The 18,095-nt window shown below is 37.6% G+C and overlaps 1 protein-coding gene across 4 annotated transcripts in view; it reads left to right on the top strand.

Annotated features, from left to right (window-relative positions):
- ACSL6 (acyl-CoA synthetase long chain family member 6) overlaps nucleotides 1-18,095 on the top strand; it is a 142,042-nt gene that overhangs the window by 92,919 nt on the left and 31,028 nt on the right. For all 4 annotated transcript variants that reach the window (XM_020991154.2, XM_020991153.2, XM_020991160.2 and 1 more), the window contains exons 9-10: nucleotides 995-1,046; nucleotides 16,684-16,757. In XM_020991154.2, the coding sequence (XP_020846813.1) occupies nucleotides 995-1,046; nucleotides 16,684-16,757 (126 nt within the window). The remainder of the gene's footprint in view (nucleotides 1-994; nucleotides 1,047-16,683; nucleotides 16,758-18,095) is intronic.

Raw genomic sequence — 18,095 nt, 5'->3', positions numbered from 1 at the left:
CTGGACCCAGGGATTGTACACATACCCATGAAAAGTTCTTAGGTATACAAGGTAATAGGTGATTCAAGCTTGAAGAGGGGTAAAAGACAGAGAAAAATTGGGCCCTGAGAGTGATCAAGGAAGAGTTCATGGAGCTGGTAGATCTTGATCTGGACCTACAAGGATGAGTTGGCTTCAGCTGCTTGGGTGACCAGAGGGACAAAAAGAGCATTCCAGATGACACCTTGTTTTCCATCACTTTTTTCGCAGGTGGTTTCATTAAGTAAACTTTCCAGTGGAGTTTTATTAGCTATGGTGATTCTGGGCTAGAAATCACAGAATCGTAGAATCAGAGATTTGAGCTAAAAGGCACCTCAGTGGTTATTTAGTCCAACCCCCTTATTTTACAATTAAGGCAACTGAGGTTAAATGACTTGCCCAAGGTTAAACAAGGCAGTAAGCATCAGAGATGAAATCCGTATACAGATCCCAGGGTCATAAATTTAGAACTGGCATGGCCATCTATTCAGTCCCTTCATTTCACAGATGAAAAAACTGATACTCAAAGAGTTGAAGTGACTTGTTCAAGGACACAGGTAGAAGAGGAGGTGAGATTTGAATCCAGGTCTTCTGATTCAAAATGAAACACTCTTGTCCCTGCACCATGGAAATAGTACTTTTTTCTAGGTGTATAAAGGAGGTCAAATTTGGGGGCCAAGGCTGGGAGCAGAAAAGCAGTCACCATGGAAAGATTACACTGAGGGATGCATCCTGTGGGACAGAATTTGTCACAGACATCTGAGGGAGGAGAACAAGAAGGAATGAGTGAGCAGTGAGCACCAAACAAGAAAAGGGAGAATCAGGGTCCTAGATCAACCAGGAACAGAATACTTCTCCTCACAGGTGACAGAGAATGCTAAGAAGCAGGAAATTGGATTTGCATTCTCTCATAAAAATAGAGCAGGTATAGATGGACATTCCAATAATTTCCTTTTCTTTTCCTGTCTCCTCTTAGCCTCCTCGGCCAGAAGACCTTTCAATCGTGTGTTTCACTAGTGGTACTACAGGTAACCACGGGGGTGCTGGGCAGTAATATCATCCTGTGTTTGATTGAGCTTTCCTAATTGAAAGAAGATGCCAAAAGCTTTGTACCTGTTGAAACTGCATCTAGCAGGTCAAAGGGCTGTGATCTGGGTGCAGTTTAATCCTCTTAGAGAGAGGAACAGTTTCTCAGAGAGTTGTACCAGGCCTTCCCCACTGGGGCAGCTCATCCTTGATAAAAGTTCCAGGGTTTGGGTTAGATTATAATGTTTGTATATACCAAAATCTCTCAACAAGCAACTGAAAAGGAAACACAATTTTTATTCGGGAAGGAAAAAAAACATTTTCTGCTTACTTACTGTTTACTTGACAGATTCTGTTATAGTATATTTAAGGAAAGCTCATTCCAGGTAGCATGTGACAGTCTATTCATGCCAAATGTCATATTATAAATATGCTACATTATAGGATTGATTTTTATGTTCATAGGCAATGCTATAAACACACTTACCATCCAATATTGAGATACCTGTAATTTAATTGATGTAGGGGGAACTCCTATGTAAGGAAATGCCCTCTATGAATGCAGGTTTTCACTCTCTCTGCAACTTACTTTCTTAAAGAGTTGCCTTGAGCAGGGAGGTTAAGAGATTTGCTCAGTGTCATACAGACAGTATATGCGTATGGAGTGGGATGGAAGAGAGAAGGGAGCAGGGCATAGATTTGAACATAGGTCTTCCTGACTTCAAAACAGTGCATTTATGGAACGAAACATAATGTCATTATAATTATGGACCAATTATTCCATAGCTTTTATTGAAGACCTTTTGTGGGTCTAGTACTTGTGGGAAGATAGAAACATTGGATAGGTCCATGCTTAGGGAGCTCACAAATAAGCCGGAAAGACAAGAAACAAATGCACATTGAAAGCTAAATAATAATTTGTTCTGTGAACTATAGGTACCTACCATATTATACTAGGCCATGAAGGAAATATCAAATTTAGATAAGACACGGTCCCTGTCCTGAGGGAGTTTGCACTCTAGTAGGAAGATAAGACATAAACTCGGGTGACTATAAAACCTAACTTTACACAAAAAGTACATTATAGGTGCAAAACAAAGGTTCCAGGAGGTAGCCTTGAAGTTGGGCTTTGAAGGATGGGTAGGACTTCAGCAAATGAAAAGAGAAAAGGGCAGAAAGTTGCAGTTAGTGATAGAGACAGTGAATGCTGAGGGAGAACTACGAAGGGGGAGATCCCTATGAGATGGAGTGGTCACAGGAGGCTTCATGGAAGAACTAGGACTTGAGCTTGGCCTTAAAAGATGAATTGTTGCTGCTGCTGCTGCTGTTGCTGTTGACTTATTTCAGTTGCGTCCAACTCTTCATGACCCAATTTTGGAATTTTCTTGGTAAAGATAGTAGAGTGGCTTGCCATTTACCTCTCCAGGTATTTTACAGGTAAGGAACTGAGGCACATAGGGTGAAATGACTTACCCAGGGTTACATAGCTAGTTTCTGAGGCCAGATTTGAACTTAGATAGATGAGTCTTCCTGACTTGAGGCCCAGAACTCCATCCACTGTACCACCTAGCTGCCCCGAAGGATGAATAGGATTCAGTTATATAGAGAAGAGGACCAGGTAAGAAAATCAGGCTATTTTAGGTAACTTATTTTTAGGCAACTTATTGCTTAGGTATATTCATAAACATGAATCAAGTTGGGCTAAACCTGAACTACAGCTGTATTGGCTTAGTATTTTAGAAAATCCTTATTATCTAGTTAGTTTTTTGTGTTTTGAGTGGTATGCAATTGTTTTACTTGGACTTAGTTCCTGGAATCCAAGTTGGACAAATAAATGGCCCATACATTTGTGAGCACACTATTCGAGGGAGGGGGACCAAACTAATACATGAAATAATAGGAGAAGAAAGCAAGACTATAATCAAATATAGTACAGAAAATGAGGGCAACAGGAGGTTAGACAAGGGAACAAGAAATGAACTTCATGGAGAGGTTGAGACATAAAGACAGCAAATAAAACCTTACTTTTGTATGGCGACTTACAGCTTTTTAAAAGTGTATCAACACACTTATTTCATGATACCAAGAACATCACTTCTCCTTCCTCCAGCTATCCCCATTTGATAAGAAACAGCTCAAAGCCGGGTTGTTCCTCATTAATTCCACGGATAACTGAAAGAACTTGACTTTCAGGCACAAAGACTTCTCTACTTCTTTTGCAAGCCTTAGCTTCTTGCAGATTCTTGGATAATGACATAGACATGACAAGCCTTCCCTGTTCTCACCCCTTAGGTGATGATACATCAATATGTCAAGGATCTGTGCTTAGATTATTTCTTATTGTGTGCCAAGAGTGATGTTTCTGTCTCTTCCAATGAGCTAATTAATTTACACATTTCTGCTGAATGCTATACAGACCTGAGGCCCAGAGTGACCGTTATCCTCCAGGATCTTACATTCTAAGACATAAACCTAAATTTTAGAGTGATTTTAGGAAGCTTTGTAGATAATTTGATATCTTAAAAACAAGTCATAAGATATTTCCATGTTGAAATGTTGAAAAGACTTCAAGTACAGATCTAGGGACCAATTATATGCCAAGATAAATATAGAAGAGGAACACCAGCAGAAGCTCGGCTCCAAATGATGAATTTTTTTGGTGTAGGTGTAGGAAAGAGGTTTGGCATGCATCCTTTAAGGGAGTACCCACATGGATGAAATTAGAGATCCTTGAAATATTAAAGGAAGTAGTAATAAGAATAACATACCATGAGTCAAGAGGCTGGATTCTGGTCCCAGCTCTATTACTGACTAGTTATGGCATAGCCTTAAAGGTGAAATGGATGTTAAGGTATTACGCACATTTTACTGAAATCCGGAGAGGCTAAGTAACTTCTTCAAGGTCACAGGGAGTAAGTGGCAGAGCCAGGATTCAAATTCATGTCCTCTGACTCCTGGGCCAGCATTCTTTCTACTTCCCCATGCATCTTGGGCAAGTCACAGAATCACAGAATCTCATAATTGGAAGGATCGTCAGAAGCTTTTAGCCTAATTCATAGATGAGTAAGAGCTTGATAAGTGGTCCTCCAACTTTAGCTTGAAGCCTTACTTGTATCAGAGGAACTTGCTGCAAAGATTTTTTTTTCCATTTACCTGTTTCCTTTTTAATTTTAGCTAAATTGGTTTTGCTTTTGCACAAACTCTTCAGTTAAGGGAGAACCCACCGCTTCCAAATGTACCCCACTTCACTTTTGGACAATTCTGAATGTTAGGAAGTTTCTCCATATATTAAACCTAAATTTGCTTTTTCACAACATTTCCCCTTCCCAAATGGTAGTAATGAATAATGGTTGCCCTACCCTCCCTCATAGGTAGTTATAAAAATCAAACGAGATAGTGGATGTGAAACCACTTTGGAAACTGCATTTTCAAAAATATCTTGATGATATGAAAAAAATTTGAGAGTCTCCTATAAGAGGTCCTTCTCCAATATAGATGTTTTCTGGCCTCAGATACTTGACACTTACTAGCTGTGTGACCCTGGGCAAGTCACTTAACCCCGATTGCATCAGCAAAAAAAGTATAATCACTAAAGACACATGAACAACAATATAGATGTTTTCCTTTTTGGATCTGTATTTATGGGGGGAAATATTTTAATGTGTCTCCAACATTGATTGTAGTTCACATACAAATGTCAGTGTGACCACTAATCTCTCACTGAAAGAGAGAGATTGGTCTGTCTCAGTGGTTGGTCATTTAGTAAAAATCACCTATTTCTAGATTCATAGTTTCTTTTTTAAATCAATAAATCTCTGCTGTCTGTACTTCCCACCTTCCTCCTGCCCAAATTGAAAAATAAAGAAAAAACCAAAACCATAGCACAAACATATGTAGTCAAGCAAAACAAATTCCTGCATGGCCATATCCAAAAAGATATATCTTAATCTGTCCTCTGAATCCATCACTTCTTTGTCAAGAGCATGCTTTATCATGAATCCTTTGAATCATCATTGGTCATTGCTTTGATCAAAGACCCTAAATCTTTCAAAGTTGTTTGTCTTTTTTTTGGTTAGGCAATTGGGGTTAAGTGACTTGCCCAGGGTCACACAGCTACTAAGTGTCAAGTGTTTGGTATGAGGCTGGATTTGAACTCAGGTTCTCCTGACTTCAAGGCAGGTGCTGTATCCACTGCGCCATTGCCCTCAAAGTGTTGTTGTTGCATAAACTATTCTCCTGGTTGTCGTTTCACTCTGCACCAGTTCCCAAAATCTTTCCAGGTTTCTCTGAAATTATACCCTTCTTCATTTCTTAGGGTATTCCATATAGTATTCCATACAGCACAATAGTATCCTATCACATTCACATACTCTAATTTGTTCATTCATTTCCTAATTGATAGGCAAGTCCTCAGTTTCCAATTCTTTGCCACCACAAAAAGAGCCACTGTAAATACTTTCATATCCAAGGGCCCTTTTCCTCTTTGGGGTTTAGCCCTAGTACTATTATCACTGCATCAAAAGATATGAATTTCTTCTTAAAGGTGCTTGTTTATAGCCTTTGACCATTTCTCAATTAGGGAATGGCTCTTATTCTTATAAATAAAGAAAAACATACATATGTGTAAACATAAATATATATATAAAGAGAGAGTGTGTCCTTTATCAGAGAAACTTGCTACAAAGGGGTTTCCCCCATTCAGCTGTTTCTCTTCTAATTTTAGATGAATTGGTTTTGCTTCTGCACAAATTTTTGAATTTTAGGTAATAAAAATTGTCCATTTTGCTTTCTGTGATCTTCTCTACCTCTTACTTTGTCATGAACTCTTCTTCTATTCAAAAAATCTGACAATTTCCTCCCTCCTCCTCTAATCTGTTTATGATGTCACCCTTTATGCCTAAGTCATGTACTCATTTGAAGCTGTGAAATATTGATCTGTATTTAGTTCCTGCCATACTCTGTTCTCATTTTCCTGACAGTTTTTATCAAATAAAGAGTTCTTATCCTTATAGCTGTGATCTTTAGAACTACCGAACATTAGGCTAAATTCCTTGCTTTTGTATATGGTGTACCTAATCTGTTCTACTTATCAACCTCTCTTTCTTAGCCAGTACCAGATTATTTTGAGGATTACTGCTTTGTAGCTTAGTTTGAGATCTGGTACTGCTATGCTCTTCTGTCCCACTTTTTCCCATTATTTCTCTTGAGATTCCTACCTTTTATTCCTCTAAATGAATTTTCTTATTTTTTTCTATCTCCTTAAAATAATCCCTTGGTACTTTCATTGTTATGGCATGGAATAGATTAATTTAGGCAATATTGTCATTTTATTGTATTTCTCTGTCTACCCATGAGCAATTACATATTTTTAATTTTTTAGTATTCCATTTTTCCCGATTACATGTAAAACAATTTTAGCATTCATTTAAAAAATTTTTGATTTCCAAATTCTCTCCCTCCTTCTCTTCCTTTCCCCCTCAATGAGAAGGCAAGCAATTTGATAGAGATTATACACGTGGAGTCATGCAAAACATTTCCATATTAGTCATGTTGTGAAATAAAACACAAATAAACTCAAGAAAAATAAAGAAAGCTTTAAAAAAGTTTGGTTCAATCTGCATTCATACTCTACCAGTTCTTTCTCTGGAGGTACATAGCATTTTTCATCATAAATCCTTTGGAATTATCTTGGATCACTGTACTGCTGGGAATAGCTAAGTCATTCACAGCTGACTAATCATACAATATTGCTGTTGCTATGTACACTCTTCTGGTTCTATTCACTTCACTTTGCATCAGTTCATATAAGTCTTCTCAGGTTTTTTGAAAGCATCCTGCTTGTTATTTCTTATAGAACGATAATATTCCATCACAATCATATACCACAGTTTGTTCAGCCACTCCCCAATTAACGGGCACCCATTCACTTTCTAGATCTTTACTACCACCAAAAAAAGAGCTGCTATAAATACTTGTGTATATATAAGGCCTTTTCCTTTTTTTCTTTTTCTTTTGATCTATTTGAAACACAGACCTAGTCGTGGTATTGCTAGATTAAAGGGTATCCACAATTGTATAGCCCTTTGGGCATAGTTCCAAATTGCCTTTCAGAATGGTAGAATCAGTTTACAGCTCCACCAATTTTAGTGTCTCAATTTTCCCCCATCCTCTCCAACATTTGTCATTTTCCTTTTCTGTCATATTAACCAATCTGATAGGTGTGAGGTGGTACCTTTGAGTTGTTTTAATTTGCATTTCTCTAATCAATAGTGATTTAGAATATTTGTTCATATGACCATAGATATAGATAGCTTTGATTTCTTTGTCTGAAAACTTCTTGTTCATATTCTTTGACCATTTATCAATTGAGAAATGACATATATTCTTATAAATTTGACTCAGTTCTCTATATATTTGAGAAATGAGGACTTTATCAGAGAAATTTGCCATAAAATTTTTCATTATGATTACTATGTATTTCCCTCTACAGTATTTCTGCTCCCTTTTACCCTTCCCTCTCTCTCCTTTCACCCTGTCCCTCCTCAAAAGTGTTTTGCTTCTGAACACTACCTCTCCCAAATTGCCCTCCCTTTTATCAGCCACCCCTTCTTTTATACTCTTCCCCTCCTACTTCGCTGTCCAGTAAGACAGATTTCTTTACCCACTTGAGTGTGTATGTTATTCCCCCTTTGAGCCAATTCCAATGAGAGTAAGGCTCAAGCACTGTCTGCTGCCCCCCCATCTTCCCCTCCATTGTAAAAGCTCTTTCATGCCTTTTCTATGTAAGATAATCTACTCCATTATATCTCTCCCTTCCCCCTTCTCCAGGTGGATGCCTCTTTCTCACCCTTTAACTTAATTTTTTTAGATATCATCTCATCATAGTCAACTCACACCTGTACCCTCTATGTATACTCCTTCTAACTGCCCTTATAAAGATTTGGCTATAATATTCTTGAGAGTTTTCATTCATTTTGGGATCTCTTTCAAGAGGTGATTGGTGAATGCAGCAATTAATATTTTTACAATTATTTAGTCCTATCTTTATTTGTATAAGGAGTGTTTTGTAGTTATAATATTACAGTTCCTATTTATGTCTTGGAAAGTGGACTACTAAGCAGTTTAAGCTTTCTGTAGTTATTTTAAATAGAATTTCTCTTTCTGTCACTTCCTGCTGGATTTTATTTCTAATATACATAAATTCTAATGATTTATATGGGTTTATTTTATATTCTGCAACTTTGCTGAAGTTGTTAATTGTTTCAGTTATTCTGTAGGCTTCTCTTAGTAAACAATCATATCTGTAAAAAGCAAAAATTTTGTTTCTATTTTGTTTATTCCCTCAATTTCTTCTTCTTTATAGGCAGTATTTCTAGCATAATACTCAATAATGATAGTGATAATCGATATCCTTACTTTACCCCTAATCTTAGTGGAAAAGTCTCTAACTTCTCCCCATTATAAATAATTCCAGCTCTTAGTTCTAGATTCATAATTTCAAGATACAATAAGGCAACTTAGTTTGGTCGGAGACCACCAGGGCACTCACAACACATTGGGACCAAGGACTATAATATTTTCTGAACCTGGAATCAGTGGAATTGGAGAAGCAGAGGCTGAGCAGATAGAGCTAACCATAAGTTCCATGCGCATAACATTTGTTAAACAGTAGACTTAAAATGCAAAAGGATAATAAATGTGGTTTTTTACATTAAAGTTACTTCAGAATACCTGGCTGGGGATATTTCAAATCACCTCTGACATTCAAAAGTAGGGACAGTTAAACCCACACCTAGATATTATTGAGGCTGTGGCAGAACTGTTTCTGTGAAATCATCCCACTTCTTTCCTGCGTCATTCATTCAACAAATGCATGGTATGCAAGAAGCAATATACAGAAGTGGGTAGAAAACTATTATCAGTCAGATAGATCTGGAGTCAAGTCTCAATGGCTGATGCTGATACTGATCTGCATTGGTAGACAGAGTCTCTTCACCTCATGTTCTCCATACTGATGAATTTAGAGCTCCAATCAAAAAAGAAAAATTAGAGGAACTGTGTAGATGATAATAATGCAAAAAAAAAAAATCCCTGCCCTCAAAGAGCTTAGGGTTTACTGAGAAATACAATTTGTATAAAAAATAAGAAACCACAAAGTAATTTCTGAAGGGAAAGAGCACTAAAAAGCAAGGGAATCAGATAAAAAACTTCACAGAGGAGATGACACCTAGAAAAGCATATATTGTGCTAAGCATTAGGGATACTAATATAGGCAAGTAAAATAGTTCATTCCTCACAACACATGTAAGACAGCAGAAGTTGGGGCTCTAGGAGGGGGTGGAAAAGTGCAAGCAGTAGGATCATGACAGCTTATCTCAGAGATGTCTGGGAAGTAGTGTAAGGGGTCCAGGATAAGGTAAATTAAGGAGAGAGTCATCAATCAGATGCCAGAGCTCTGGGGAGAGGAGAGTAAGAAGGAGACAAGAGTTCAGATGACATGGCTGGGAAATGGCCTGGTTCAGAAAAGACAGTCAAAGTTTACCAATAAATGCCACAGGAAATAGAGGGATTCCAAGAAATGAAAGTGAAAAAGGATTGTATTCTTTTTCCAGGGCAGAGAGCATTTTTAAAACCTTCTAATAAGGGGCAGATAGATGGCACAGTGGATAAAGCACTGGCCCTGGAGTCAGGAGGATCTGAGTTCAAATTCAGCCTCAGACACTTGACATTTACTAGTTGTGCGACTCTGGGCAAGTCATTTGCCCCAGTTGCCTTGCCAAAAAACAAAACAAAACTAAACAAAAAAAAACCCAAAACCTCCTAATAAAGTAAATTAATGCTCCCAAAAAACTTCATCCTCTGCTTAGTGAGTTTCTACCTTCAAAAACAGATTTTTAATCATGAGAAGCAACATAGATTAGGGAATAACCAGTTTTCATTAATTATTAGGGATTACATTCTATGAGTAGAGTATGAACAGTGACTAGAGTGTAGGCTTGGACACGGGAAGACTCAAATTCTCCCTCAGACACCTGTGAGTACGCAAGTCACTTAAGCTTTCTGTGCCTCAGTTCCCTCATCTGTAAAATGAGAATGAAAAGAGCACCTATCTCATAGGGTTGTTGGGAGGATCAAATGAGTTCACATGTATAAAGCACTTTGCAGACCTTAAAATACTATATAAATGCTAGCTGTGGTTATTATTATGTCACTACACGTCAAAGACAAAACAGATACACATTTGCTCAGAGATAAAAAACAAAATTGATTGTAAATTCTATTTTGACCTCTAATCGTTGAGCTTTTTGTTTAGTAGTACTCTCCCCGCCCCCCCACCTTTTCAGTGCATCTAAGTAAACTGAACCTTCATAAACCTAATAACCAGTAGTATGCATGGCAATGTACCTTTCCTCCTGGTACATTATCTCCCAAGGTTTTCTTTGAATGTGGGATGAGGAAACTCAGAGATGTTATCTGCTGGATCCTAGAAGGATTCCTTTCATCCGAGTTGCTGAATCTCTCCCTTGAAGTCTAGTGCAGATGAGGTAAGTGAGTTTTCTTGTTAAGCCAACAGGGCATGTTCTGGTGATATCATCAAGAATGCTGCTTGCTGATCAAGGAACAATAGTTAAGTGTATTTTAAAGGCAAAACTGAAACCAATTGGTAGTGTACCACTCTAAAACCTCAAATTAATGAGTTTGTGAACTTTTTAAGGAGTTATCTACTGCGGATTTCCTTTTTTAACATCTGTTTTTTAATTTTAAGGCTTTATGTACACACAAATGGGTTTGGAGGGAGATAGGAACAGAATTTAGTAAAATAAGTAGTTTATCTTCGAAAATAACCATCAGGATCAAAGGATTATCAGTTTAGAGCTGGAAGGGACCCTAGAGATCATCTAGTCCAACTCCCTTATTTTACATATAAGAAAACTGAGGCCCAGAAAAGTGATTTGCCTTGCCTAAGATCTTCTTACCTATAGTAAGTTAGTCTATAATTAACTGTTTTCTGCTAAAAACCAGTTTGGAGTTATAGAACGGACAACCTTCTCAGGAAAATTGCATTTTTGTTACATATCTAGGAGAAGAGTGAAGAAATTATGTGGCTTGTGACTTCGAAGAAAAGAGACACACAATACTTACTAGCTGTGTGACTCTGGGCAAGTCACTTAACCCCAATTGCCTCACACACACACAAAAAAAGAAAAAGAAACTAGAGCCATTTTATTTTACATATTATCCTTTGCACATTCCTTTTTAGGCTCTTAGTGTCTGTCATTGATTGACTTCTGTGGTTTCTTCAATTTTGTCCTTGCTCTGAATTCTATTCAGAAAACACTTACTGAATAGAATTTGAATGACAAATGCAAATTTAAAAGGCTCAGTAAAATGCATTATACAGATTTGGCTCGGGAAGGAACCTTAGAGGCCATCTCGTTAAATACCCTCACTTTACAGATGAGCAAACTGAAGGTCAAGGAGGGTAAATGACTTACCCAAAGATAATAGATGGAAGGGCTGGGATTTGAATCCAGGCCTCTGATTCCACTTTCAGTATTCTTTCCTATGTATAACACAAGCTCACATGTTAAAGCCAACCAGCCTTATTGTGGTATCTCATATGGTCAAGAATGGCTTATTTGAGTGAAAATGCAGAGAAAGTAGTCTTAATATAACTATTAGTGTTTAATATGGGGCGTAGAGGTGGCGTAGAGGATAGAGTGCTACACCTGAAGTCAGGAAGACCTAAGTTCAAACGCCGCCTCAGACACTGCCTAGCTTTGTGACCCTAGGTAAGTCACTTTACCTCTGTTTACCTCTGTTTCCTCATCTATAAAATGGGGATTAATAATAGCATGTACTCTCTCAAATTTGTTGTGAGGATCAAATAAAATAATAATGGTAAAGTACTTAGCACAATGCCTGGAACATAGTGCTATATAAATGTTTGCTATTATTATTACTAATATTAGAGAGAACTAAATGCACATTTATCTATGGTCAAGTCAATAGAGCCTCAGCTACATAGATTTTTGCTTAAATTACCCAGATAATGGTAGCAGTATGGATCTGCACATTCATATCCACCATATGAGGGTACATATGTGTGTGTATATATATATATATGTATATATATATATATATGTGTATATATATATGTGTATATATATATGTATATATATATATATACATATGTATATACATATATCTCCAGACCCAAAACACCACTGGTCTGTCATGAACAGGATATTTTTCATAGAATAGGATTGGATGGGCAGAGAACTCACCCCCTAAAGACTTCAGCCATAAATAATTTGGTCTCTGTTATAAAATTAAGCCTGCCCAAAGTAGAGATTCCCCTTTTGATATAAAACTGATCACTTCAGAGCTGAAGGAAACGATACATAACTTACCAAATTGCCATTTCTGAAGGTGTGTGTATTTTAAATTAAAGATACAATTTTAAGTTGAGGAGTTTAATGAAAATCACTTAGAGTCAATTTATGGACTTTTGGTGGGAGAACTCAGGAGACTCTCAAAAAAATTTTGGAAAATTTCCATTTTACCTCCTTATAAATAGCAAACATACCTTCTAAGATATAAATTTGCTGATTTTTGTGGCTAACAGGGGGAAGCTAATGACTGATGAAAGATGAAAGAAAACACACCAGAAATTAACAGATACTTCCTACTTTGTGAGGCTTCATGGGAATGCGGTGGTCTTGATCTGGGTGATCTTGTTCTGGCCAAGTCCTGAAGACTGGGTCATGTTCCAGAAAAGGAAATGTCACATGTATGTCAGCTGCTCCACAGAATGTTGTTCTCCTGCAGAGTGGTGGAGGGGGCTACTATGAATGCTAGATAAGATGCAGGAGTCATTTGCAGGTTCTGAAAAGATGACAGGATGTTTACTAAAGAAGAAAGATAATGAAGACAATGTGAAGATAATGATGACATGTGGAGAACAAGCAGTTTGATACTCTCTGAAATTATTATTAATCTCATTTTTAAAAAAATATGGTTTCATTGATATATAGATTTTTATATAACCTAAAAACCTTTAAAGGAAACACTCTGCATCTTTCCCCATCACTCCCCACTACCCCAAGAGCCATCCCTTAAAAGAAAGAATTTCACCTGATTTCTTCACATGGCTCATTGGTATTAAATTAGAAAATATCAGAAGATATTGAAGATGACAAAGAAGAGAGAAATAAAACATCATTTTCGTATAGATTTTAAAGTACCATGACTATTGATCTTTTCCCCCTAATGATTAATTGGTGGAGAGTCTGCCTATCTACTTAAAGAAATGCAGTGAAGCAACATTATAGAAGAAAACACCCTGAATTAATCTTAACTGGACGAATGCAGCAATCACTATTTTGTTGTGGAATTAGCAGGATGACTCAGTGCTTCAAGTTGTGGTTGTGAAATTTCTGTTGAGGATGATATACAGTACCCCCCTTAAGTTTCTCGTCAGGAATTCAGCAGGATTTTAAGTTCAATGTTCCAGAAGATCTCCTCTTCATAAAAGCACATGTTCCACCCTAGAATTTTGGGCGAGTTTTTTGAAAATTTCCAGAATGTTCAGCTCCAACAACCATGAATGAAAAGTAACATGCCAAAAGCATTTGGCTATATGCTCAGCTGGGGAAACTTCCAGTCAAACGCTCTTATAAGCAAATTTCTGAAAACATGTCTTATTTAGCTCAGATCTGAGAAAAGTTGTTTGTAAAGAGGTCAGTCTTATCTCTCCTTGATACAGAGTTGAAATATGTGACATGTATAGAATTCCTTCTTAAAAGGGAATTTTTTCATAATGGAAATGATTCATAAAATATTGTAATATTGAAAATTGTGATGTACCATGTCATCAGATATTTACTATTCTGGTTCAAATAACATATGTATGTGCCTAGAGTACACATTAAAGATTTTTTTAGTCTTTTTTTTTAGTAAATTTGTGTCCTTTCCCTATCTTCTCCCAGAGTGCTATCCCATAAAACAAACAGTAATTTCAAGAAAAAAGAAGAAGAAAAAAATCAGCATAATTGATCAATACATAGAAATAGTCAGAAAATATGTACAATGTGAAACTCCTGCCTCTGCAAAGGGATGAGTTTGGAGTTTCTCTGTCTCTTCTTTCAAGCCATTGTGGTTTATTATTTTGCAACATTCACTTTTGATTATGTGTGTATGATTGTTCTTTCAGTTTACATTGTTGTAGCCACTGTGTATGTTGTTGTCATGGCTCTGCTTACTTTGCTCTGCATCAGTTCATGTAGATTTGTTCATGCTTCTCTGTATTCATCGCATTCACTATTTCTTTTAACACAGTTATGTTGTATTATAGTCAATGCCACAATTTGCATAACCACTCACAGTTCTAGGTACCACACATCCACAGTTGAAACTTGTCCCTTAAATTCAAAGGTAATACCATAGGCAGTAACCATTAATTGTAGGGGAGTATGTGGCTAAATGGCCAAGATATAACACGGTGTATGAAGTGAGGGCTCAGGTCAGTGACTCTGTACCTCTTTTGTCCTTCTGTCTAGAACTTCCTTAGTGACACACTGGGACTGTCAGTGGGTTTCATTGGTTAGGTGGAAAGCACACTCTTTCCATGTGTCTCTTGGCTTTTGAAACTACTGCATTCCCACTGTTCCTGAAGAATAACTGTGAATGGGAATTAGACTTATTCTCTTTGAGTGTGGAGGACAGAACTAAGAGCAAATGGCAGAAGTTAGCTAAGCCAGGCAAGACATGTAAAAGACTCAGAATACAATCCCTCCTCAGAGCCTTTTCATTGTGAAGTAGTACCTGCCAAAGCTTGTGCTCTATAGGGAGGCATAGCTTTTGCTTCCAGTGCCACAGTGGGGTACCAGAGTGGGACTGAAGTGGAGGAATAATGATATTACTCATGTTTCTATAGCGTTCTAAGGTTTACAAAGAACTTTCTTCAGAACACCTAGCAAGGTAGATAGGATAAGCATTATTCTCCTGACTTTACAGGTGAGAACACAGGTGAGGCTCAGGGAACACTCAACATTTCAGTATTTTCTTGTATCCATATTGATAGGGATATTGATATTCATATTGAGTGCATCTAATGAAGCACTAAGTTCCTACTGTGGTGTAGATCACAACTGACTCATTCCATGCCATTCTCGTCCTTGTTTCTCTTTCCAAACAAATCCTCCACAGGGATCTATCCAATGTGCTGAAGTCCTTTCTCTTAAGTATTTTAAGGTAAAGTGGGAGTATCAGTGCAGCCACTGAGCTGACCATCTGGAATCTCACACTCCGTGATGAACCCAGCTCCTTTTTTTTTTTGACCATATACATTTCCTGTATGATCATTTTTATATGATCACTTTGCAACTCAGAGCGTACTTATCTTCTGTATTATACTAATGACCTCATTGTCCCTAATGTTTTCCCAAATGCCATGATCTATTGAGCCCTTGTGTGTTGAAACCTGTGGTTTTCAAAGCAAGGAGGAGTAAAAAGAATACTGCACAAATTGAGCCAGAAATACGACATCCTATTTCCTGTGGTTCACAGTTTGCTGGGTGGATGCCACTAGATCTTGACTGCAGTGTAAGTCTGGATGTGATTTAACTCAGTGCTGTCCACATGTGTCTGAATGTTCTAAGATGACTGTACTGTCTTAAACATCTCCAGGTGACATGTTGTGCTTGATGTGTGGGGCAGAGATATGTCTACTGATGCCTCATGATACCTGCAATGAAAATAACTACAGCTCACTCATGTAGCACTTTCTAGATTATCAAGTATTTTGATTCCAAGTTACAATGCTCTTTACATAATGCCATTCTTTAGAAAGAAAAGCATTAGGAACATCAGATATACTAACATTGTAAAGTTCAGTGAAATTCAAGAAGGCACTTTGCTTATCCTATAGAATCCATTTCCCCTGTAATTTAAGTCTATCAGATCACCTCCAGGCAGGCTTCTTTCCTACAGGCCAGGCTTTGGGTAAAGAAAGCCTGTTAGCAACCATGTCATCTAATTTGTACCTTCAGATGCCTAAATCCCTCTTGGAAGCTTCCATGAGCTACAGAAAGGGAAAATCCCTACACCTTGTCTGGTCCAATCATAGTCATTACAGGACCTGCCCTATAAACTGTGCTGAGGCAGCCACATCCATGTCCTGTCTCTCAGAAGCATCATCCAGAGGAGATGGAAATCGGACCAAACAAAGCCTCCAGCAGATCTAAAACTCTGTAGTCCTTGAACTATGGAGAGTCACCCTGTGGTTCCTTGCCAAGCCTGTAATGTCTTGGCAGGGTTCCACTTCCTCATAGTCCACCCCTGTCACAGGGTACAGACAACACTCATTTCATATAGTTCTCAGTTCCTAGAAAACCTTTTGATCCTCTTAGTGATCTTTAAGTCAGTGGTGGATAGGCTTGGTCTAGACCTGCTTGCTCTTGCTGTCTAAACATGTGGAACAAGCTGCCCAGCTATTTGTGACTTTGAAAGGAGGGGATTGAAGCTTGCTGTTCCATCTTCTGCTAACAGTATGGCAGTTCTTCTACAGAGTATAGTGGCTCTAAGGGAGGAGCCCTGTGATTCCCTATTAACATGGCCTTTTCTTTTTCTTCTCAGGGAACCCGAAAGGTGCGATGCTCACTCATGGGAATGTGGTTGCTGATTTTTCAGGCTTTCTGAAAGTCACAGAGGTGAATATGGCAGTATCACTAGTGTGGTCAAAGAGCCCATCCAGGACATCTTGAATTTTCAGGTTTCTTTTCATTTTGCAATCCTGGATATCATATGTGAGCCTGGTGCTTTGGTCCTTACTTAAGGAAAGCCACCTTGGCCATCAGTGGAATTGTAAAGCCCAAATATGTAATTTATTCTGCCTTAATAGAGAACACCCAATGATCTCCAAGAACATAAACCCCAGGAGTTATTTCAACAAAACCAAAAAATAATTTCCCACCTGTTTCATATATATTGCTTAGTGTCACTCTGTACAAATCAAATTCATAACTGTGAATATATATGTAGTTTCTAGAGCATCCATTGTCACTCTTGCATTTCTAATAATAATTTCAGAATTCTGTTTTGACCACTCCTTTTAAGTACAAAACTATGGATATTATTACTTTGTGATGGAATGTTAAAAGTAAATCCTAAATTAAACTAGTAATGTTTTTTGTCCTAAAGAAATAGCTTTCAAAACTTTTTTTTAAAAAATGCTTTATTCTTTATGTGTAAGAAATAATAAGTTTTGTCCTGAAGAGAAAGGGATTACGAACCCTTTTTCCCTAGGAAAAGTTACTCTACATATTTGTGCCTAATAACAGTTCAAAGGTTATGGAAAAGGCCTTTGGCAAAAAGGGATAAGTACAGAACTATAATCGAGCTCTGGATCAGTAACCAAAGCTAAGTATTTCCTGCACGTAATCCAATACATAGTGCATATGGAATTTCCTCAGTATGGAAATGGCCTCCAACTCAGATCATACCTCTTTCTTAGGGACTTGCCTGAGTCCCGGAGAGTTCAACCTTACTCATGGCATGCGTTTGTTAAATGTTCACTACACTGAATCAAATCTGACCCATTTCAGAGCTCCATTCAAATTTGGCCAAAATACCAGAACAGAAAAGGAGACCACAGAAAAAGGAAAGAGCCTTAAGAGTCTGTGAAATGACAGTTTTGAAAGCAATTTTCTGTAAGCTGTATCTTCCAAAACACACACAAAAGGTGTGCCCATCTTAGAAGTAGGACTAGGTAAAAGGTTCCCAAAGATATGATACTCATGGCGTATATGAAAGGTATATTTTTTCTAACAAATAATTTTTTAAAATAAATGCACATATTTTCAATCCCATAAAAGCCTGATCTCCATGACATAAGCATTTATTTTATATAAATATCTTGAATTATAATATAGGCCCAAAGCTTCCCACAGATAGTAAGTTGGTCTATGTGACAAAACCAAAACTATTATCTTTCCATACAATGTAGTAAAAAGCGTTCGCTATAAGTTAGCCACCCCCTCTCTAACAGT

Source organism: Phascolarctos cinereus, unplaced genomic scaffold (assembly GCF_003287225.1).
Source record: "Phascolarctos cinereus isolate Bilbo 61053 unplaced genomic scaffold, phaCin_HiC Scaffold_2;HRSCAF=192, whole genome shotgun sequence".
NCBI classification, from domain to species: Eukaryota; Metazoa; Chordata; class Mammalia; order Diprotodontia; family Phascolarctidae; genus Phascolarctos; species Phascolarctos cinereus.
This window is presented reverse-complemented; position numbering and strand designations above follow the sequence as displayed.